This window comes from Hippoglossus stenolepis, chromosome 4 (genome assembly GCF_022539355.2).
Source record: "Hippoglossus stenolepis isolate QCI-W04-F060 chromosome 4, HSTE1.2, whole genome shotgun sequence".
Classification (NCBI taxonomy): Eukaryota; Metazoa; Chordata; class Actinopteri; order Pleuronectiformes; family Pleuronectidae; genus Hippoglossus; species Hippoglossus stenolepis.
The window spans coordinates 12,473,109-12,498,119 of NC_061486.1; the positions used below are offsets into that span (position 1 = coordinate 12,473,109).

Sequence of the window (25,011 nt, forward strand, 5' to 3'; positions counted from 1 at the left end):
GTTTGCACACGAAGCAAAGTTTTCTGCTGAAAGAGCTCATCTGTTTTGTTAGCTGCTAGCTGGCGAGACTCAGCCGCGGCCAGCTCCCCGTGAGAAGCGCTCTCACGCAAGCGAATGTGCTTTTTTTATTTCCTCTTTTTTTTTTAAATACACAACTTAATCGGTTTCGTTTTTTTTTTTGGGTATCCAGCGTCTCGCGCATTGTGTAAAAAAAAATTTGCTCATTTAAAAAAAAAAAAACGGGTCGTTTTTCCTCTCGGGTGTCGAGCGATTCTCATGGTCACGGGAGACTCGTCCCCGCAGCCGCAGCAGACCTCCGGGAGCCGGGGACACCAAATGGGACTGGAGGAATTTCCAGCATCTTCGGAGATCATTTAGGCACCGAGGCCATTCAGCCCGAGCAGGGGTGGTGGCAGACGGGACTACATCGCAGGGCCAGGGTGTCTGTTTCACTGGGAATACAGATTTGTTTACACGTTTCACATCGGCAGGGAAAAAAATTCGGGACGCGGAGGCTGAAGGATTCACGCGAGGAGTTCATGCATGCACGACAACTTGTGCCAGCCGGAAGCAGTGTGTTCATTGTTGTTGCTAAAATATAGTTTGATGCCGGGGTTGTGATATCATCTGACTCCACAGCTAATACGACAGAGGCCCCGATTCATGTTTTAAGCTCTGCACTGTCGATTGCTCGCTGCCACCCGATTTTTTTTTGCCCAGGAGTATTGATCGAAAGAGACCGTATAGGTAGTGTCTAGTATTTGGACGAGCCCTGCAACAACAACAACCCAACAGTCTCCTCAGATTAATTTATTATCAGCACCGTCTTTTATTTTTCCACAAAATCCCTGCCTACTTCAGACGAATGCCAGAGAAGGACGCTCCAGGGAAATCGCCTCATCACGCTCTGGAAAATGTTAAAAGGATATAATTTGCTGCAAATCTAGAACCGGAAGCCCAATGAGTGACACACAGTCCAGCTTCACTGACAGGTATACTACACAATGCCTCTTTATATCCTGTTAATGCACTGTCTGCACTTCACACGCACAAATGGAGTCCTCAGAGTGTCAGATTTGGTTAAAGTTTTTTTTTTTATTTGCTTATGATGCTGATGCTGTGTGTTTTAAAAATGGGGGTTTTGCTTGGTTAGAGTAAAGCTTTCTCTTTGTGGTGATGTGCTCAGTAATAACTGTGTTATACAATCTAATTACTAAGGGAAGGACATATCTTAATGGAAACTCTGCTGATCTCAGCATGGGTAATGGAGTTCTCTGCAGACAGTAAAGTACCACTTGTCCAGAAGGCCTGCCACTGTTGGTGTGCACAGATGAACAGTCATCCGTGATCCCTGTACACCTTTCGACATCACTATTACCTCTAAGCCTTTAAAGCGAACCTTCTCCTACACCTATTAAAACAATCTCTGGATTTAGACAAGACCTCAGCCCCGTCAAGTAATCACCTTATCTAAGGCATCTGTCAACTTAAAGCCTTAAAGGTTGGACACTGTTGCTAAGACCAACAGGCTGGATGATGTGTCATGGTCGGAAGAACACACTAAGTAATACAGAGGGATCAGTCTGCAGCAGCCTAATCCATTGCGATATACTGTACATGAATATTATTTGCATCACTGAAACTCCCCTTTGATTTTGTACCTGGAGAATAAATCTGTTTTTAACTGGCAGTGAAGCAGAGAAATGAAGCTGCATCACATCAGGTCGTCCTACCTGGATCCCACATACCTGCGAGGGGAGAAGGTCGATACAGTGGAATGTGCTCGGTAGATTTTGACAGGGGGAAGCTTATTGCACAGGTTGGGAAATGAAATATCCTCATGGCTTGAGCTATAGAGGCTAAAGCCCAACCCCATTTTACATGACCCCCTTCCCCCACTGCAATGATGGCAACAGTGGCTGGCACCAACTGCTATTGTGGTGCTGTTAATTGTTTTTGTTTGGTTCAGTTTTATTTATTCAAATCCTATGGCCACACCACTGAGAGTGGCAGTATTAGCCTAACCGCTATAGATACGATGTCTGTAATTGCTTTTACGAGTAGAATTAACTAAACTTGTACTTTTCACTGCGGTAAACGTGTAATGACGTTTAAACAGCAGATGGTTAGCACAGAGATACTCCAGATGACACGAGGAACCTAATCTCTTATGCTTTTGAAAGTGCAGTGTGTTTCATATCCGGATTTATTTGCTGCACTCGAAGGCTTGAGACAGACAGTGCTGCACAAATTTGACTAGTCGTCCTTTGTTAAAGTCACATATGGGCGGATCTTTTTGGGTGGACATCAGTTTTTTTGGGTTTCACAAGCTGTGACCTAAAAGCCGCTGTCGTTCCTCTACTAGAAGAGCATGATTCACTGCATTATGTTAATGAAAACCCAAATCGTCCAAAACAGTGTGACAACCGGTTGTCATTGTAGGTCAGGTACATCTAGGGGGGGGGGTTGGTTGGTTGGAGTATCCCTGCATCTCTGTTGCACAAAAACGATTTGGCCTGTGATGAGAATCACTGTTTAAGATGCAGCAGGTTTTTAGGGTGTTTTCCTCCGTGGCTTTTGATAATGACTTTATTGATTGGTGGTGTTGTATGTCTCGTCCCCCCCCCCTCTCTTATGTGTGTCTGTAATTCCCTGTCCGTGCTTTCTCTCTTTCCCCCTCAGTGCGATGTGTTGTTCATTTTGTTTTCACTCGGTTGACTATGGTGGGAGTATGCACCCATCATCCATTGGGGCTGGGCCGCCAGCCGATGGGTCAGTTTAGTGTGCTGTTAGCTCTTTGTCATGGAGTTCTGCTGATCTCCACGTTTTTCCCACCCACCCCCCCCTCTGAGGCCCTCCCGGGAAGTGGTGCTGGTGACATCACTAATGGTAAACAATGGCTTTCAGTGGGGGCAATCTGGCTGTCTGCTGTGCGCTCATCTACATGTCGACCGGTGTAGGTCAGGTATATCTAGGGCTGTCTTCAGTGTTACCCAGTTTGACGAAAATCTGTGGCCAGTTATTGATAATATGTCTGCAACTAGTTTGGCCTTAACTAATTTATCATCATGTGTACAATAATAAATGAGTTACATGATCATCAAAAGTTTTAGCAATCAACATAATGTCCGTGGACACCAGCTGATAATAACATGGCATTGGAGTTGCCTTACTGCAGAGGAATTTGTTTCCTCATTATAAGTGTTTTCATGAATACTTCTGACAGCCAAGTCTGCTTGTATGCGTCTCCTGCATTTGGCATCCCTCCCTGATAATGCAGTATGCCTTTACTCCATCTACTCAGCACTGATACTGGGAAAGCTGTGTCAGCTGCTCTGAACTGTTTATAGGGTTGAGGGTGTTGCAGAGATTTTTGTCATGTTATTTCGCTTATTTAATGTTCTACCCCCTCGACAAGTCCACTCAGTAAATAATGAATCGGTAATGTGCAATACGAAGCACGCACTAATAGGGGCAGTGGTAGTTGGGATTGGGCCACAATTCCAGCAATATGGATGCTGGATGGGCATTGTGGGTCCGGGACCGCCTACTGAGCCGCTTGTGCCCGACCTGGAAAAGCCTCTATGCCTGAACTTGGAGTCTCACTTAAACAAATTTAACGGAATATGGATGTTTGCGGTTTCTTCAAAAATGCAGCTGGGTCGTCAAAAGAAGAGTTGCAGGAAGGAAATGAACAGCACCGTATTGTATCAATTCACTTGAGATGGATGTGGATAATTTCCCCACTGACATCCTCTCAGGCTCATATCAGTCCATTATAAGCAGCAGCAACTAGTGATCTAGACACTGAGAAGCCCAACAGAGTAATCCTGTCCAAATTTCCTCTTTTTTTCTGTTGCACATGTGAAATCAGTCAATTATATTGATTTCACAATGTGCAGTAGGCTGTTATCACAGGACCCACCCTTTTCCATGGTAATGTTTAAATAATGAATTATCACTGATGGTGAGGTTTGGCCTTTTTGGTATAATAGGCCATAATTTTGTCGATAGATAACAGAGACTATTAGTGTCCATGAATCCTCTGGGTCTGCCTGTTATGTGCATTCTTGTTGCACTGAATTGCTGTCTTCCATAAAAAGGGCAAATGTCAAATCATAAATCATATTTGAGAACAAGACCAAAAACTGAATGTTCTGTTGTGCACTCTGATTATGTAATAGTACATATAATCACCACCTGTTTGTTCTTTTGAAAGCTGCAAACAGAGGTGTCTTTCATCTGACACCATCAATCTTTTTCAAATAGTAGAATACAGCTGTTCAGCCTGTCTTTACAGCCACTCTAATATAATGTCTTATGGCTTTACACAGAATTATAGTAAACTGAATATATTTGTGTTTTGAACCATTGGTTGAACACAAAACATACTTAGTATTTTGCAATAGTAACCTACCCCATTGCCATGGAAATAGTGTGATTTTTTTTTTCCCAGACGGCAGCGATGGTTCAAGGTCCTTGGGCTACAGTCAAGAGCAGAGATGAAATGTGAATAATTTATATACCTTAATCCTACTCATGATAGCCTATGGGCCTTTCTTCTCCATTAAAATCTTTGTTGCTGCTGTGGCTGCTGGAGGCATCATGTTTTCACACTGTCTGTTCTTCTCTCCCATCTTCCTTGAGGGAATTTCTTCACATTTGGTACAACCATTCAAACGACTCAAAGATGAACTGATTAGATTTTGTGGTCAGAGGTCAAGATCACTATAAACTCACCTCCATCTCATTCTTGAATGCCTGAAGGGAATTGCATCCCCCTGGACTCAAGGTTGTGATGATTAGAATTGGGTGGTCAAAGGTCAAGGTTACAGATACCTCCATGAAATAGGATTTTGGCCATAACTCAACTGTTCATATGCTAATTATACAAAAAATACACTTAAACACCTTTCATAAAATTTCTTCTGCCTTCGCAACATATGAGTCTGGACAGACATTGATTTAAACCGCAACTTCACTGGTTTGCGTAGTCACTATAATAAAGTCACTATAATACTATAGTAACATTTTTCTTATTCTAGCTGTAGGTTGTCACTTGTAAGTACAACATCAGTTGTCAGTGATGCATTAAACACAATGCCCGGAAAATTGGTTTTGTTATTATCCACATGGTCACATTCTGAATAAGGCTGGATGCTTTGTAATATGAATGCAGAAAGGCCGCTGTTATATCAGCCGAAGCTTCAACGCTTAAAAAAAACTTAATTGTCTGTTTTCAAACCAAAAAATCTCAAACCTGAAATTGTGCAATGAACGACTGACCAGATTCTTAGCCTTGTTTATTTATAGAATGTAAATGGGGACCGTAAGAAGCCTCACACTCCGATGCCACTTTGGCAGGCACACATCAACTCTCACCATACTCTGTTCATTCTTGCCAAGTCCCATTTCTCTCTTTTTCACACACTCTCTCAATCGCATCAATCTTTTATTCCATTCTTTGCTTCAATTAGTCCCTTTTTCCCCATCGTCACCACGTTTTTATTACCCCGCAAGATTGGGAGCATTTACTATTGCAACAAATTTCATCATTCACTTCATCAGTCAAAGAAGCAAAAATTTAAAGTGGACAGGGAAATTGTTAACCCATTGTGTGGTTCAGGCTGGGTCTTTTTGTGTTTTCTTTCAAGGATATTGATTATTCTTTCATTATCTTGGTCAAGGCTGGCTAAAATAGATGGACATGGAGAAAGAGAAAGAGAGGGGTATCGGAGAAAGGAGAAAAACGTGTGATGCCGCAGGGCTAGTGATGTTGTGTAGAGGGTGGAGTCTGGACATTGGCTGGGGCTCTCAGTGCAGAGGGAGTTGGGGTCTGTCACCCAGTTCTGTGATGCTGATGCTTGTGGACACTCTCTACAATTCTGCCCTGTTAACCAAGAAAGCTCCAGGGCCCAAACATTACTTTCACTCTACAAAAGACCGGATCACAACAATGAAAGAAAAAGGGGACAAGGAAAGAGAGCTGTCATGGCCTAGTGTCACATTCTCACATGTCCATCTAAGGGTTTTGTGGCCGTGAACTAGGCTACTGCCTCCAAGCCAACTATGGCACTTGAGAAACAATGATATTCTGCAGTGCCCCATGAGATATGATGGTGGCACTTTATCACAGGTTTCTTCCTGTTTAAATTCTTAATTTTACACATTGAGTCATTAAATGTAACAATACATATTTGTTCTACTTCTCAGTGCACACACGTCTGCTGAGTCATAGATGTATTAGGAATTTGATGGTTGATGTTAAAAAGCAGCATCACTGAAGCAGTTAATTGGATGTGATCTATGTGACATGTTGAGGCTGGGACACAGAATGAGGATGCACAAATTGAATGTTGTCTCAGTGTGGGAGGAAGGGCTGTCTCTCCATGTGCCTTTTTTCAACATTTTGCTAGTCTTGATATAATGAAGGACTTCGCGTGTAGACTTCAACAGAAACGGTGCACATTCACTTTGAATGGGGTGCCATCATGCATTGCCGAATTGCATTGTGGCTCCGTGGCGTTGTGTTGCTCGTGCTGAGTAGGGCTGAAGAGCAGAGCTCAACCTTTCATGCTGCAGCGGAGGCACCAGCCAATCCAATCACCTAATTGCCAAAGAAGAGACAGAGGCAGTTGATGAACCTGTTGTGTGTTTGTCTGATTGTGGATTTTATAATATATGTACTTCTCTTTAACATTGCATTGATAACTATCACGAAAGCCAGTTGTGTGTCCCGAGCATCTAACAGTGATTGCTATCATGATGACAATCGAGCCAACACCAAGTTTCAGGCATGCCCCCCCCCACATACGTGTGAGTCCAGTGTCTTGTGTCGCTGCCACAGTGTCAGTGCTTGTAATGTGTGACGAGGGCTGCTGCACAAAACCTTTATTAAGATTAAATGTGCTTGTCTAAGAATAACTAATAATAATTCATGTTGATGTATAATGAATAATGCTGGATTACTGTTGGTAATGCACATATAATAATAATTTAAAACTAGGGCAGCATTTGAATACTGACGTAGACCTTGATTGCTATGGCAACGGTCAAAGCTTTGAGGCATTCAGGTCAACCCTCGAGGAGATGCTGTGTTGTAGGGAGAGACCCGCAACTTGCTGCTGCACTGTGATTAATCTTGAGGTTTCTGCTGATTCAGAGGTGACTAGACAGTCTAACACACCCCTACTCTTACTCTACAAGAAGCAATATCATGACACCAGTTCAGTCGAGTGGAAGACACTGCTTTCTGAATGAGGTGGAATCCCTTGGATAGCCAAAAGACAGAATAGGTGAAAGGAATGTGAGGAAGAGAAATATTAAATTATTAAACCTTTGCTACAAGAATCCTATGTGTGGGTATTCATGTTGTCCCATGAGGACATTCATGACATACTGTTTCCCCTTAGTGATGAATCACTCAGTATATTAAGTATCATCCTGCTTTCACCAAGCTAGGGTTTTTTGGGCTAAGTATGGGGTAATAGATGGAAAATTTTATAGCTTTGGGGAGAATGAAGTGTCAGTAAAGTGCTTTTACTTCAGGTTGCATCAGCTCAAATCTCATCATGGGTCTGCCTCTCAAAGCTGTTAATGCATCATTGTGTGTTTGACTTGTTATCCTGCAGTGATCTGAAAGTGCGTCATTTCAGGTGTCAATGGCAGACACTTTAACATACCTCAGTGTTTAGTTCACAAGTTGGCCCAATCTCACCCCAAAAACCAACCTGAACTGAAAAGGGAATTGGTGCATTACAAGGAGGCTTGAGTGGTATTCTCAGTTCAGAGAAGTTATTCATTGATGAAAAGAAAGAAAGTTCTCTAGTTTGTTGCAGGGCCCACAACCAGCAGCAGTGGGGACAGTGTAGCATGTTGAACCACTTCCTTTGCTTTCCCAGTGCTGGAGGACAGCAGACAGCATAGCGTGAAGAAATGTCTATCCCCCGGCCCTCATGTTAGGAATCCTGATGAGGTTTATTGGGGCAGAAAGGGCACCGTTTTCCCCCTGAGGCTGTAGCTTGAGCTCCAGAGCTATTGCTCTTGTCTTTCTAACACGCACCACACCTCTCTCTCCCTCTCCCTCCCTCCCTCCCTCCCTCCCTCTGTCTGTCTGAGTGTCTCTTTCTTTCTCTCTCATTCACTCACTTAACACTCTTTTCAAGTCTCAGTATACACCATGCTACACGGCTGCAAAGTCACATGTTGAGGGTGACTTCATTGTGCTTATTGGTAGACTGCACTGTAGTACAGAAAGTGCTTTAAAAGAGTATCACTGTGTGGGTGTAAACTCTTTTTCTCAGTGGCAGGGAGTGGATAGCAGTGACGCCATACAGACTGTGTTTGTGAGTGCACCCACATTGTGTGACTCAGGTGTATAGATTAGATAACAAGCTGTGGGAGTGTGTCCTCTCCCGTTGGCAAGCTGCAGACGTGAATCAGGCTGTTGAAGAGGCTGTGTAACCACACAATTGAGATAGAATCACAGACCCAATTTTAAAGAGGTGGCATGAATGGCTGCCTGACTGAAAAGTTGATTGCCAGTTCCATAAGCTACTTGGCCGGCCAGTGGCATGACTCGGCACAAAAACCAGCTGAGGACATTTGTGCTGTCACCATCGTGTTACACTCCGAATCTGCCAGGATTTCCAGTATAATCTAACATCCTAGGATGTGTTGCAGTGTGCAAGGTTATGTTGTACTTTACCTCCTGGAATGGAACACACCTCAGCCTGATCTCTGCAGCCTGCAGGCAACTCCCAAAACCTCTCCCAGTTTCAGACAAGGCCCCACCTCTCCCAAGCCCAACAACACCTGTGCTGTGATTTGTGCAGCTCTGCCTCTGCCAGGAGACTCCAGATTACTGCAGCGACTGTATTACAGCGCAAGTTGTTATAGCAGTGTCCGACAGGGGAAAGTCATGTTAGTATATCAAGCATCCAACTACTCGTTTTCTTAGCTTGGACATAGCCTGCCAACTCTAATGGCACTAAAAAGTAGTTGACCACCCAATTAAATGCCCTGTTCTTATCCAACATCCGCCTCCAGTGATATACGATCACAGTTGGACAGGTTTACGAAGGTCTCTTCACTTCCCTGCTGTATATGCAAAGAAACCTGTACATAACCTCTGTTTGCTTAAACCAAATAATGTTGTTTTTAGCCAGTCTGACTATACAGATGTGTCTGTTGTCAAAGTGTTTGTGTATGCAAGGGAGAAAGAGAACAGAGCCAGGAAGGCCTGAGTGAATCAATGCGACAGTAAAATAAGATTTTACCCATTTGAAAAGAATCGATATGTGTCGGTCAAGTTATTATTATGGAGATGGCCACAAATAAATACATTTATGGGAAACACTGAGATGTGTAAAAATATTTTTGTTTCATAATGAAACCATCGCAGCTGAGTAGGTGTTCCATCAATGTGTTTTCAAGGATGTTCCCACTTCTAAAAAGAATGTGAGCTCATGCATCCCAGCTCACCTCTGAATGTGGTCTGATTGATTGGATCTCAAATGCATCCTCAATGCAATCCCACCTGTACTTAGGTCCTGTACTTAAAACTCCTCTGTTTTGTAAATCTGTGCTTCCAGTGCGGTGCGTCTGCTGGATTTGAAGATGATCATGATCGTGTGATAGTCAGAGCCTGGTTGTCACCTGCTCTGCGTCAGAGATTTGAATGAAGTTGAGACTTTCTCCACTTTCCCCTGTAGTGTAGCTGGGTGCCTTTTGAGTCTGTTGAGCTCAGTGGGGAACATCAACCATTGATATCCCACATTTTTTAATCTGTACATCACCGGTATGAAGTGTCTATTTTGTGTTTTTTTTTTAATATTGAAAATAAACTTGAGTTATCAGTCTGTGCCTGCTTAGATTGATTCTAAGAAAAACGAAGGATAACCTGAAGTGCTTCCCCTGAATTTTGCATGAGTTGGTGTAGGACCTTATTGTTTACTTTTTTCTTTCCTCTTCAGTTTGGGAGACCCTTTCACAGTAATGGCTGTGTGTCAGAACTCCTGCTCCCTCGGGGGCTGTTCGTCCCTCCCTCTTTCACTACTTTTTCTCTCTCCATGTCTGGTCTGGTCCCGGCCTCTCTCCCTACCACTGTTGCTGCAGTTGGCCCAGCTCTGCCACAGTTTTCCATCAAAACACCAAACCTCAATGGAGCATTCAAGCCCAGGCCCGCTCCACCGCTGCTGCCCCTCCCTCTCATCCCACCCTGTTCTGACTCTGCCTTCTCTCCCTTTCTCCCTCCCTGCGTATTTAATGGCTCCGTCCAGGAAGAAGTCCTAACTCAAACTCTAAGACTTATACAGCTAGATCTGAAGTATTTTATGAACTGAGGAAAATTGATTCTTAAATTGTATCTGTATGTTCTCAAAGGAAAACGTTAGCAGAGTTTCTGTTACATCTACATATAATTTCTAGTCAAAAAAGGTTTTTAAACTTGAACTGATTTTAGTTAAACAACTGCATCACAGAGATTTACACAATCCAAATTTGTTATGTTTTTCTTTGGAATTGTTTTATTAAAATTGTAATGCCAAGAAATCAATTCTACTATTGGCTGTTGATCTAACTCGAAGAATTAAGGAGCACAAATCCAATTTTGTAGTGAGTGATATCAATGATTGTTTTGGATGTTTCACTGTTCTCAGTTATCTTACGTTGCACATTAGTTCTTATAATAGTGTTTTAGAAGAGTAATAGCATTGTAGTAGTAATGTAGTATTACCTGTAGTAGTAGTGTCATAAGTACATACAGTAGAAAAATGTACTACTATTGTCTACTGGACAAGAGATTCCCTGCTGATGTTTAACCATTGTGATAGTTCACTTGAAATTTACTGTGAAGTTATATAAGCAATGACTGTGTCAGGGACACTTGACTGTGGAAATTCAAGGGAAAAAAGTGAGACCCCTCAATATGGCCGCCGACCAGGCAGAGTCAGTAACAATCAGGACACAGGGTCACTGCAGCAAGCATCTCCTCAGAACTTTCTCCATCTCAACTACATTACAGTTTATATCAAATATCTCCTGGTGAAAAAGCGGTGACACACATGTTGAAGACATCGACAAGGATGTCAAGAGAGTTTGTGGTGATAAGAGCCGTCGACCATTTCAGGGTGCTGTGAACAGGATCACGTGATCACCGCAGCGGAGTTAATACGTCACTTCCTGCCTCTTCCTGCTCCACCTCTCGCCTGAATAATATGAAGGATTTGTTGCTGTTGTGAACGTATCTGCAGAAAACCTCCCGCTGTGTTGTGCATGTGTGAAAGCCAAACTGTGGGTTAAGTCCGTAGCCAATATTCCAGATTTGAATCCATCCAGACAAATTTCAGCTACAAGTCTGAGAAGAGGCGAATACTCACAATTCAGTCTGTTGATCTTTTCTACGACAATGACTAACTTTGGACAGTCAGTCTTTGGCTACTCTTAAGAATGCATGTTGACGGGGCCTCCTGGTAGCTCGCCTGTTGAAGCCTGTACCATATGTCATGGCTGAGTCCTCACCACAGCAAACCTGAATTTTAATCCAGACCAGGCCACTGGCTGCATGTCATCCCATTCCCTCTAATCTAAAAAAAACTGAAATACCTTTCAAAGAATGCATGCTGTTGTTAGCAATGAGCCAAAGGTCTATAACAAATGAAAATAACTTGTTTAAAGCACATTATAATACAGAATTGTTTTAAAGAGAGAAATGAATCATTCTTATACCGTACACAAACTCTAATACCAGTCATACGAGTAGGCTACAGACAATGAGCTAGAATAAATATAATGTTAACAAAAAACCTATTTCAGTATCTTGACATTTAAAGCTGCTTTGCTGCATCTCTCAGAACTCAGCTGGAGATTACTTTTGTCCTTGCGTCTCTTTTATATTGACTTTTACCCTTATCCACCACATTGTTAACTTTACGTTTAGCATAGCAAGTGTCTCCAATTGTGCATTCACTGTGTATATAATGCACTGATGAATGTGTTGTAGCTTTGCAGCATACCGAATCTCTTTCCAATCCCTCTGGTTGACACTAAATTTATCAGTGTCAGTGCATAACAAGTTAAACAAGGAAATGCAACTGATGTGGTAACTGTGTCCTATTCTGTCTGAACTACCAGCATGGGTTAGGACATCAGCTTTGATCAGCCTAGTGCAAGTATGTGTTTATCAGCCCATTAAATACCTCTGAGCCCGCAGCAGCCACTGTCAGAGACATTAGGTTTTCTCAAGTTAACTGTGACCCAAGAAAACACTTTTCTGGCCATAACAAAAAAAATCATACATATTGGGGGTGTCACAATACACTGGTATTGACATTATATGATACAAAAAGTGACACATTGATATTATGCAAGAACACACATTTGATTGTACTATGTAAATAACAAGCACCTCCTGAATCATTTCCTTTATTCTCACCATGACACAGTCTGGTTCCCACTCCAACAAAATAAGTACTAGTATTTTCTAGTATTGAGTGTAATTCGTTTGCCACAAAAAAGACACATTAAACAAAGTAAAAGATGAATTTGACTGACAACATTATACTCAACACTATAGCTTTGCAACTGAAGAGAAGAGAGGTTGTGACCATTTTTCACATTTAGTCTGATACGGAATCGTGACACTAATTTTAGGTGCCCACCTTGAAACTGTGGTGGTTGTACAGAGCTTCTGTGCTGCTGGGTTGAGAATGTGTGAAATATTTTTAAATGTATTACTTTGTTGAAGCATCGTCCATATTTATAGCATTTTTCACCGTCATGGCTGTAACTTTGTGTTCTATAAGAATTGTTTGGTTCATTGGTCAAACGTGTGAACTCTTACAAGGAACCTGACAACCAACGTGACAAACTACACAGTCACTACATAAATCTGACATAATGATTTAGTTGTGAGCAGCGTTGCCAACATACAGGCAATGTTCTACAGAGTATTTTGTTGGGCATTTAGTGGTAATTATCAGAATCAATATTTTTAATTAGCCCATTTTGTAAATTCCTCATTTTCAATCAAGCAACACTTGAATGATAGTAATGCCCTTTATCGATTTCACTTGTGTAATTTGACAAGTTGTCATTTCTGTCACACGCTATGTTCACAGTAACTGAGCAGGGACTCAATGTAATTGGTCATAGAAAGCACAGCAGCGACTATGTTTTGCCCGTGGAGACTTAAATCAAATAACTTTAATAATGGGTTTGTAATATTTTGTGTGTGTAACTCTGAGGATGCTGTAAAGACTGCACTGTGTGTGTGTGTGTATATATGCGCACACACAGGGATATGTGATAAATGACTTGTTTGTCAGGTTTTACCCCCATGCTCAACATTGCTTGTTTAGCGTGAAAATCAATTTGAGAGCGGCACTGTCATCCACTGAGGCAGAAAGTCGTCCTTCGAGAGAACATTTTTATTTGATTTTTATTATGAGCACTGGAAAAGTGGTCGTGAACAATCACACCCAGACCTTTTAAAACTGGGTTTACAATGATCCGGATCTCGTTCAGGGGCAACAAGGGAACTGGGACTTTTACTGTGGAGGGCTGGTGTGGCATGTTGGTGAGTTTTCACCAACATCCAGCAGACGTGTACAGTTTCAGGATTCTGTGCTGTGGGATATTTTTAGTTAGCCATTTAGAAATACTACCTATAATTTCAGAAAAGTTCCTAAATCGTATATTATAATGGTTAAAATCAGACCATGTTTGATGTCCTTGAAACTACAACAAGCCCTGTCACTTTAGGTTAATGTATTTTTTATGAAAAATGATTTCCTCTTCTTCTGATGACCTGTTTTTGGTAAAAAATACCATAAATATCCAGGCTTTTCACTTTTCTACGCCACTCTTTCTAAACTTTACTCCTTTTTTACTAGTGCACAGTGTTCTTCTACCTTGTGTCTCAGTCTCTTACTGCATCTCTAACACCTCATCTGTCACTACTCGGGCCTTTTCAATCTCCCTGTCCTTGTTTCATGCTCTAATCTTTCATCATGACTTCTTTGGTCCCTCTCCTGTGTCTTAGGCAAGTCATATCATGTTTGGTGTTAATGTGCACAGCTGCTATTAAAACTTACTATAGAATTAGAGCATTATTTCTGAAAGCAAGGCTCTCAACTCTGGTTAAGCTGACTCTGGATATAATCCAGAGTGATGCATCATCCAGCCCCTTAGAACTTGGTTGGACTGTCATGTTTTCATTTGTTCCTCCATGATCCACCAAGAACAACATCTGCCTACTCAGTTTTGCCGTCCCAGAGCCTGTGCATACGCATGTCCCAGTTGGATGTGTGTTTATGTGCTGACTTTTCCATCTCTCCAAGTCAGAGGTTTCTTAGGGAGTGGGTTACTTAAAGCTAGACTTTTTTTTCTGCTGGAGGCTCTGGAACTTATTACAGTCTGAGGCATTTTCATAAACGGGCCATTCAGCTGCCCCTGCAAGGGTCTGAATGGGACACACTGTCGCCAGGAGAAAGAGAGTTAATGTGTGCTAGTTAGTCGTGAGACGGAAGACTGCTGTTCTAAATGGCTAAACAATTCTTTCTGTATTCCTCTATTATAATACTTTGTGTATAAAAATTGTAAAGAGTGCTGGTGCAGTTTACACCCATTTCCTGTTGTATTTGTCTTATTTTGCTTTTACAAAGCATACAATAGATCATGTTCATAAGTTCTAAATGTCAAACAGCTTGAAATTATCAATGTCACACCAAGTAAAGACGCCCTGAATAAAGAGATGTGGGCATTGAAATAAAATCTGGAAATGAATTTACTTTAATGGGATTATTTCCTGGCTGATACATCAATCTCTTCCATGTTACACAATAAAGCTTCATAAAACAGAGTCTAAATTTAGACTTAACTGTGTAACAATATAACTTTCAACCCGATGGAAGTGGGTTTTTTTACAACATGAAGAAGAATGGCATAACATGGCTCCCTCTGACTGTAGAAAAACGACCATGTGCAGACCTTTACCAGCAATAATGTCGAGCTGAGGGGCCGCCCAAATAACTACATCAGTGTTCAGGAGATTTTCTGTACAAAATAAAATATACTATAATTATTATCCATCTTTCTTAGAGTCTTAATGACTTGCAGAAATCCTAAACGTAGAATTGTTAAGAGCTTTGTGTGTATGAAAACCCTCTGAGCTACTTTTGAGTCTTTAATGCTGCATCCGAAAGATGGAATCTAACACCTGCTGTGAGAATTAACACTGTAGTGTTGGCTTAAATCTACATTTTCCTTCATGGTGGCTTTGCACAGCAGGTCAATCCTCAAATCTCAAACTTCCCGTAAAACATTCCCTTTTCCAAATGTGGCGATGATTATCCTACATTTTCCAAATCACTACATTACTACTGTGGCAGCAGTCGGTCTCAGGGCAGGCTGCCTCCAAGGAAACAGGCCACGGATGTGATTACGATATGATTATTACAGTCAATTCGTGATGTCTGTCAGTAACTAAATCACGGCACACGCAGCTGAGATCTGAGGACATTTGACCTGGAAAAGGCTTTAATCTGCAGCAGAAGATCTCTCGCTTTTGATCAGGATTATCATGTTTACCACTATGTGAGTCTCGGAGGGAAGCTGTGAGCTCAGCATCTTGTTTTCCACCCTGCATATAGGCAAAAAAAACAGCCATTAATAGTGTGAGATACTGATGGTCATTCTCTTCTACGTTGCAGGTTTCCCAAGAAAGCAAACAGGTAAGCGTTTTTTATTTTCTTATATTTTATCGTGGGGACATGAATGCTTATGAGTAGGTAATCCTGTGGCAACACACGCATGCACAGAGTTCCAGATGAGGGAAATGAGGCAGGTTTTACTAGGCCTGGTGTGCTGCAACACAGAAGTCTTCAGAGTTTGCACCAAACATAGCCCTCACTCTACCCCCCTCACGCATGTGCACACACACACACACACGCACACACACAGTGACTGACAAAGGGGTCCCTCTTCTAAGGGCGGCCCATCACCGCCTTTCACTGTGAACAGAACAGTGGCCTTTCACAGTTGGGGCCGGTATAGGCAGAGACAGCCATACATAGCCTCCCAAGGTTCAAGCCGGAGTCTGGCCTTGTGGCACCTCCTCTGAGGAGCGTCCTTTCTCTGGCCCTGCTCTCTGGGGCACTCAGCAGAGCGGCTCCACATCCTCTCTGGCTGTCACATTATACAGTAGACACACTCAGCATGATTCATACACTCGGAGCTGCTTCACTATTCTCGATGATAAAGTGAACAATTGTTGGTTCTGTGCGTTGCTGTAATTCCTCACGAATCTTCTCTCGCCTGCAGTGTGTGTGTATAAAGGGTAGTATTACGGCAAGATGCATGCTTTGCAATGAATTTACAAAGAATGTTATGGACAAATGACGACTGAATGACATAAAGTAAAGTATGTGAAGGACAAATGCCATCGCTTTGTCTGTTCACCTTTTCTCATGGGTGTTTCTCTCTCTCTCTCTCTCTCTCTAGAACCAGCAGCATTCTCAGTAAAGACCATCCCCCAGACAAGAAACCCAGAAGTGACAAAACCTCACTTCCCTCCAATGAGTTTGACCCTACAGGTAACTTTCCGCCTTCGCTTTCAGTCTCATACTCACATTCTGTTTGTTTTTATTCCACTCTGTCTCTTTTTTTCCATCCTCTTCGTCTATCTCTGTATGCATCACTTCATCTGACTGCCTCATATGTTTTTGTCTGTCTCCTCACTCATTTATTTCCAGCTCTCTTTCTCACTCTTTCTAACACACACACACAAGCGGTCTCATAACACAAGTATGCTCATGATGGTTTGGACAAGCCATGCTGTGATGATGAAAGGTGATGTGTGTATCTTTCTCTATGCTTTGTGTTATAGAGACATTTTACGTGTGTGGTTTTGTCACTGGAGCCTAACAACTTATTTTGTTCTTTGATCTGTTTTCTAAAAGTTGTCTCACCTCTGGACATTATAATATAATAAACAAGTCTTTATCATCTGAGTCACAACTGCACTATACTGCAGAAGAGTCAGTTGTGGATGAAGTACTCAATCACACATTTTATTTACCTAAAAGTACAGCTAAATTGACAAAAATGTACTTTAGTAAAAATAGAAGTACCACATTGAACCATTTAACCTAAGTACTTGCTTTTAGGTATACTTAAAGTATTGAAATTAAAAGTACTTGCTGATTGTTTAATGCAAAGGTAAATTAGATAAATGAAAAATGTACTGAAGTACGGTAACGAAGTAAACGTATTTTGTTAAATTCTACCCCTGAGGCACATAACATGATGTTTTAAGCTGATGAGCACTGAAAGGTTTGATCACAGGAACTTAAAACCTGCAGCGTCATGTTTAATGTCCACATGGTTCTTACATAAATCAGTGTTTGTGGGTTTTGACTGCTTAAAATAGTTGGGTGGTCTCGGTACATACTTGACTGGTACACAAACAGCCCCAAAGCCTGCTATGCACTCCAGTTTGCAGGTTTATTGCTGGTTGAAATAGTGAAGGTCGGGTTCAGAAACTAGTTTGTTGCAGTGGCACTCCCTGTTTGAGTTGCCACAAATCAGGACAGCATGATTTGAGATATGGCTTCTGTTTTCAAAACAAAAAAAGAAAATCCCTGCACCACATGGTGGCTTATCTCTGTATGATGCAACAGGAACATGGAGAAGACGTGGTCTCTCAGTGGTTACACAACAAGACAGGCACAGTCTGTTTGTAGCACCACACTAAAACCCTTTTCCATGTATTTCTCTGATGGTTTTTAACAATGTTCGGAAAGAGGAAGGGATTAAACAAGAAGCACATTAGCCAAAGAGAAGCAGAAGGCGATTCCTTAAAATGTCAGATTATTATTTCTAGATATGTTTCATGTTTAAATGTATGTCATGACATTCTGCATGCCTGCATGATGTTGTATGATCAATATTTCTGTTTGTCTCTTTCTAGTTATCTGCAAGTTGCATGATTCTTTTCCTAGATTTTCTCCTGGTTGCCTTTTCTACCATAATTTAGTGGCTGGGATTCTAAGGGGACGGCAGGAGTAGTCAGATACTCTGGAAATGGATGTTAAAACCGAGATTCACATTTCCAAAAGAGTGGATTAAGGGCAGCTATTTGGTAGCTTTTGAAAGCTTTAGTATACCAAACATTTTTCAAAAACATTTTAATGACCTTTTATCATAGTTGGATGAAGAATGGTTCTTCCTCAGGTATGAGGTGTACCTTTTGTTTTTATTTTTAGCATGATCTTGTATACCACAACTAAAAATAAAAATGCAGTGGCACCAGCTACATATTGATAATTATATTATAATACAAAGGCCCATGTTCAGTGTCCAGTTTGGTAATATTAGCACACAATTATCAATTGATTTCCAGTGCGTTTGTATTATTATTTAGTCTAAACTACATTTAAACCCCTTGTAATCAGGATTTTGATGTTTTGGAAAAAAATGGGTCTTTTCTTTTTTAAGTCACCATGAATATGTAGAGTGACCTCTATAGGAATGGAGCTATTTTAGAAAGGAAACCAAGCAAGTTCATTTTTAGTGACTGCACTCCTGCCTGTCCCAACCATTGTGTTTTTATTAAACAACCTATTTGTTCATTTAATTTTTCTTCTCCCATGATTGTTTCTTCTTCATGATTTTCTCTTTCCTGTTTTGTGTTTCCTTTCCTTGTTTGTTTTTGTTTGTGCTTGTGTGTATGTATGTGTGTGTGTCTGTCTGTCTGTCTGTCTGCTGTGCTGTCTGTGCTGTGGTCTGCGTGGTGGGGGCTGTGAGCAGAAGCTCTGGTGGTGCAGAAGAGTGGCAGCAGCAGTGTGCTAGCAGAGGGGAAGCCTGAGTCCTGTGGTAAGATGCTCCTGCGGGAATGGCTGGTGTGACAACTAGCATCTATACATGCTTCAGACCCTGGTGTGAAATTGCCCCTTATTTCAAACAGAGCGATAGCAATGACTTTTTCTATTCATCTAATTTATTTTAATGAGGCTGCACAGTCAGAGGTCGGATTTACACGACTGTCTGATTTCTGTGCTAATTAGCGTCAAGAGATCAACTCAACTGTGGATGTGCGTTAACATAACTAATACTTTCATTGTTGATTAATCTGCAAATTATTTGATATTTTAAACGCAACTTACTTTGGACACATCAAACCGTTTTGTTTGACCAAATTTTCAAAATTGAGAAATGTTAGGTTTATTATTAATTATATTTTTATCAAGACAAGCAGTAAATCCTAACAATTGAGAAAATGTGACTCGGGAATATTTGGTATCTTTTGCTTGAAAATGTAGATTTACAAGTGACTTCGGATCTACTGTGAAATGATATGGCTCAAATAATAATGTATTTGATTATTATTGAGCATTGGGATTATCTGAGCAGTGCAAATAGCCGACTGAGGTTTGGTATCATTCTCCAAATACGATGACAGTTATTCAAGCCAGTGCAAAATGATGTGTCCAGTAATGAGTTTTTAATCACCAGATTTTTTTTGGTGTACTTGCTGATGGGGACAACTGGCTAAGTGTTTACTTTGCCGGTTTGCTAAATATTTGGCTTTTAAATTCTGTGTCAGAAACAATTCAAACCTCATCTTTTCTGCTGGTCAATGTTTCTCTATGCTCAGTAAACTCAAGTCATATCGTTTGACAAAATACAGCTAAACATAACTTCCAACTTAATCTATGAATGACTTTAATTGAAAAACTATCACTATTCAATTGAATTCCTCATAGACCCTAGCAGCTGAGCTAAGCACTACTTAAAAGATTGATTTTGGATTACCAGGATACAGTTGCACTATTTACTTTGATCCATAAACCCCCACTTGAGTCAGATCCAAATATTTATGCAAAGTTTCAGTTGATTCATTGAAAATTAAGCTCACACAGTGAATAACACACACATGCCTACAGGGACTTACTTTTGCTTAGAGTAAAGCCGAGCGGCCACAGAACAATAGGTTTAGTGACTTGTTTTCAGAATCACCATGTTAGCAGGGTCATTATGGAGCCTCTTCTCTCCTGTGGTGTGAGAGTGTCATTATAACCCGGTTCAACTGCTCTCTTGTGCTTCTTACATCATGTGGGACACTTTTTCACCTTTCTTTCAACTGCTGTTGGCCACAATGACACAAGAAGAGACAGAAATGGTCAGATAATGTGAGATTTCCTACCAAGTGACTTGTAGCGGGTGCCTGGCCTCACAAGCAGTGAATTGACAAAACAAATTCTTAAGGCGGCCGTCAGAAATGCCAGTTTCTGCTGATGACAGTCTCGTCTCTGTGTTGGACACACTGTATTAAGATAAGGTTCCACTGTCACATTGGACAAAGCTTATTTGTGGTCTTTCTGTTTGAACCAGTTATCGCTATACAGATGAAAAGCCACGTTCCTATTTGAAGCTCTAAATACGCAGACTTTCAGATTTATGAAAAGTAGTCTGACCTTTGTATGTGGTATTCTAATGACTTTTTGTGACTGCGGTGCTTAAGGTACTCAGTGTCAGCATTAAAGGTCAGTTTATTCTCTTGAGTACATTTCTCTGTGTTTCAGCAAAGGGTGCTGACTATGGATCAGTTAAAACCCTGAATAATACATTAGCTCAGATGGATTCACCTGGTCAGCGATCATATCAGTCCTCCCTCTTCCTCACCGTTAATAAATACCAACCAGAGACTCTAAAATACTGTTATGGGTTGAAAAAGGCAAAAGATCAACATCTAGAGGCAAATTCACACCAGCCCTTTAACCCATACGGCTTCATCTGTTTTTTTGACACCCTTGCCCTCTCCCTGTTTCCCTTCCCCCTGCTCCTGTAGCTCCACCTCACCCCCTCTTTACTCCCTTCCCCCCAGCCTCGGGCTTTTGGCCCCTCTTAGCCGCTCTCTGTGTTTAAGCCCCCGTTCCTTCCACTCTCCAACCCCCACACCACTGTCCTTATCGATCGACTCACCCCTCCCTGGTTGACGCTGCACCGATCAGGAAATCACAGACACATCACCGAAACCAGTTCAAGGGTCACCTCATTCAGTCTGGGTCTCTCATAATAGAAATGTTTTGCTTATTTTGGAAAATCTACTTCTTGTTTTTAATAACACGAGACAACGTTGTTTTTCTGTCTAAGCATTTTGCATTCTTTGCATTGTGTTTCCTTTTTTGTCGACTTCCCTGTCAGTCGGCCAGACGTTAGATAAGCTCTAATCTCAGCTTGCAACACTAATGAAACTCTGTAGAGAACCTGGAAAGTAACGTTCCTCCTCCTGACCTGTGGGACAACATGTCTGCGACCATTATAAGTTTTAGCAGGACTTATTATTTCTTTATCAATGTATTAACATCGTCAGCACTTGACCTTACTCTCAAAATTTCCTTGGGATAATATACTGGATGTCCTTATTTGGCGCAATATTGAATTGAAATCAAATAATTTATTAAATGAGTGTTTTTTTCATGTACGTATATATATTATGTCAAAATGTGCTGCAAAATTCAAGCTCTTAAAATGTTTCTGTCCAACCTCACAACAATATTTTTTTACATGCCTCTTGTTTTATTCACAACAGCGTCTAGACTACTGGAGATGAGTTATCTACTTATATGTTACAGGATAGGTAGACATTTTTTCAAGATAAAACCCACATGGGCAAATGTAAAAGCTTTATTGGTTATTGCTCTTGTCCATACTGGATGGAACAAAAATCATATTTAAAAGCAGTTTCAGTGTAAGTTGTGGAGGAAAACAAATCTTCATGGTCAGTATGGAGGAGGAGGAATATATGCAGCGGACCAGTAATTATTTTACTGTACGTACATGAATGTCCGTCTTGTTCTAAGATAAACTTAGGATAAAAATGTAACCTATTTTGTGAAAGTAAAATAAATATTTTTACTATTTTTGTATTGTTTATCTACAAAATGTGATTATTGTCACACAATCGATAATTCTAAATAGATAATAGTTTTTATTTTCCACATACTGTGTTATGCACTTGACTGAAGCAAGTTAAGAACATTTATCTTAATGACTTTAGTCCTTTTGAAGACACTGTTTTGTTTTGTCTGTCCTGTCTGTCTCACTCGCAGGTCTGGTCCAGCGATGTGTAATCATCCAGAAAGATGAAAATGGCTTTGGGCTCACTGTCAGTGGTGACAACCCAGTGTTTGTGCAGCTTGTCAAAGAAGGTAAGGAGAAGCCTCAAACTTAAAGGGAAGAAGAAAAACATGGTGTTGCAATGACTGATTTTCTTTCTACTTTGGTGTAAAGCCGTTGCAATAGAGATGTGGGCTCCCGTTTCATGCACTGACATCAAACTGTCACGGCAGTCTGCTCTGCATTCACAGATATGAGGGATAACTGTGAAGTCATGCACTGTATATTTCCTCCTTAGCAGTTTCCTAATAGCTGCAGTTATCGTGGTGTCTTTTAACGAGGGGACTTTGACAGGATACTAGCTGCCTCTAACTGTCGGCTGTTATCAGGCCGCAGAAAACATGACAGTGTGAGTACAGTAGTGGAAAGAGACAAAAGAGGAAGGAACTAATGGAGGACTTTAGTTGCCCGGTCATCAGTGCTTGGCGGGGTTTACCTATTCCTGTACGGCTCTCCATTTGTGCCTTTGTTAATCTCTCACCACAAGGAGCCATCTACTTGGTTTCATTTGAATAATTTATAAAAGTTGTTTTTCATTTCATTGTAAACGGAGCAGCAAGTAACTGGTTAGTGTGAAACAAAAAAAAAGACTGATAGGACAAGATTATGTCCTTATTTCGGTGACACTGTTTAAAATGTTCACATTAATGCTAAACTGAAGACCCAAAATGATCATCACAGGTAGTGCTTTCTTAAAACTGTATTTAGTTTCTCCTTCAGCTCCTTGCTGCTGACTCTAGAGCCAGACCTGGATCTTATAATCACCTGTCTCATGCCTAAATCCCTTTGTTTGGGGTGGAGCTGTGAAACAGGTCCTTCTTGTAATATAACCACTGTTATGGTCTTTCAAAATAGCACTTCAGTAGTCACTCTGCAACATCTGGTCTGTCAGGGCTACATGGTGTACTCGTTGTGGGGGAAAATCCACAATTACACCACAAAGCTGTATTTTCTCTCAGTTCTCCCTTCGATACATTTCCATCTTCTATTTATTTTTGTTTCTTTCCTGCCCTCCTCTGTTTTTTTTAATGCTCTTTTACCTCTGTGTTTGCCAGATGGGGCTGCAATGCGGGCAGGTGTTCAGACAGGAGACAGGATCATCAAGGTATTGTGTTCATCTACCTCTTTAAACTGTCAGCTGCACTGTTTTCTAGTCCAAGGCCAATGCAGAGGCTGTATGCTGCCACCTTCTGGTCAAGTACACTATCTACTCCATTCTGTTGTGTGTAAAGCTGGAGTGAGACATCAATGTGGAAATCTGGGCCTAGAATGGAAGGTTGTTGGCGTCTGTATCAGTCTTGATTCTCATCATTGTATCATTACTGTCTTCTAGGTCAATGGGACCCTTGTAACACATTCTAACCACATTGAAGTGGTGAAGCTAATCAAATGTAAGTTCTTCTTGTATGTCTTTCTGTTTAAGAAAATTCCCCATTTTAATACATAAATCTTAAATTAAAACACATCCCTTACTTCTCCTTTTTCAGCGGGCTCCTATGTGGCCCTCACAGTGTTGGGGCGCCCTCCAGGGCTCGCCCAGATCCCTTTGTCGGAAGCAGAGTCTGAAATGTTGGGTGTTAGCATTTCCTCTCCAAACTCCCCAGCATCAGAACGCCCCTACAGTCCTCTGGACCGCCTCTCTTCTACACATCCACCATGGGTACTAAATGGCATCAGTTGATGCACTCTTTCTGTATCTCGCTTCCACAAACATCCCTTCCTCTTCATCATTCTTCTCATCATCTTGGAGATTATCTATGTCTTATCTACGTTTTCCTCATCCTTAATTTTTGCGGTGGCTTCTCTGTCATCTTTTCTTACAAATGTTTTATATTTTCTGTTATGTGGATTATGTAGATCAGAAATTTCCCTGAATGATTCTCATCTAGTCTAGTTCACAATTCCTCCATTTGCTTCATTTTTATTTTTCTCCTGCAGGATGAGAACAGCAGTGTCTGCAACCCAAGGGTTGATATCTTGCAAAGGATGCTCTCGAAAGAGCAGCACGAGCTGCAGGTTAGCATAAGAATCACTGCCACTCACTGTCTGCTCCTTGTTGTACTGTTTTCCTCTGTCGATGTCAGAAATAGCAAGGTGATTTTGCACCCTTTATCCCACAGCTGTGTATATCTAAACCTTGTTCAGGTGTGTTTAGTTATTATCTGTATTGAAAGAGAAAGAATCATCTCATATCTGTCTGTAAATAGGAGATTGTGTTCGAGCAGAAGGAAGGTAGCTTGTGTACAGTTGGGTAAAAAACCAATTTGTCATGCAGCGATTTTCAAACAAGGTTTCCTTTAACATCCCTATACTCCGTGCCAAAGTAAACATATGTATGATTCCTTGTTTTGATTTCACCCCTCTTGCTGTCTAGGCCATGAAGGAGGAGTACAGCAAGAACCCCTCCCCCAAACTACTGAAAGACATCCAGGAAGCTAAAAAACACATTCCTCAGCTGCAGGGTCAGCTCTTCAAGGCCACTGGGGCAACACAGGTAAAGCAAATACCTCCCCTCCAACTGAATGACTTGTACATTTAGCCGACAGAGTGGGGGTATCTAGGGACACTGCTCTACCAGCAACTTCCAAGCAGTCTTTGTGTGATTTTGTGTCGAGCATTTAGGGCCCGTTTCAGACTAACATAAATCCTAATCTTATCAAAGGATTAGGCTTTCTCTGTGGGAAGCCACTCTTTTGTGTCTGTGTGACAGCTTATTTTATATACATTGCTCACTGAGCCTTTTGTTATGTGCGTCAACACATTACTCTCTGAATTTTAAAAGAAAGTGGTATTTTATGATTGTACACTTAAAATGCTGATAAATTCATGAAT

General features: G+C 41.2%; 1 protein-coding gene across 3 annotated transcripts in view; it reads left to right on the forward strand.

Moving 5' to 3' along the window:
* The first annotated feature begins 216 nt into the window (after positions 1-216).
* The window catches only part of arhgef12a (Rho guanine nucleotide exchange factor (GEF) 12a), a 38,041-nt gene continuing 13,246 nt past the window's right edge, over positions 217-25,011 (forward strand). Inside the window, exons 1-10 of one of the 3 annotated variants that reach the window (XM_035154345.2) lie at positions 217-992; positions 15,711-15,731; positions 16,501-16,592; positions 18,808-18,873; positions 22,113-22,211; positions 23,235-23,284; positions 23,513-23,570; positions 23,667-23,839; positions 24,118-24,195; positions 24,554-24,673. In XM_035154345.2, coding sequence (XP_035010236.1) covers positions 961-992; positions 15,711-15,731; positions 16,501-16,592; positions 18,808-18,873; positions 22,113-22,211; positions 23,235-23,284; positions 23,513-23,570; positions 23,667-23,839; positions 24,118-24,195; positions 24,554-24,673 — 789 coding nt within the window. In that variant the 5' untranslated portion in view covers positions 217-960. Of the gene's footprint in view, positions 993-15,710; positions 15,732-16,500; positions 16,593-16,751; positions 16,849-18,807; positions 18,874-22,112; positions 22,212-23,234; positions 23,285-23,512; positions 23,571-23,666; positions 23,840-24,117; positions 24,196-24,553; positions 24,674-25,011 lie in introns of those variants that run through there. The other 2 variants (XM_035154346.2, XM_035154347.2) reach the window with 2 other exon arrangements.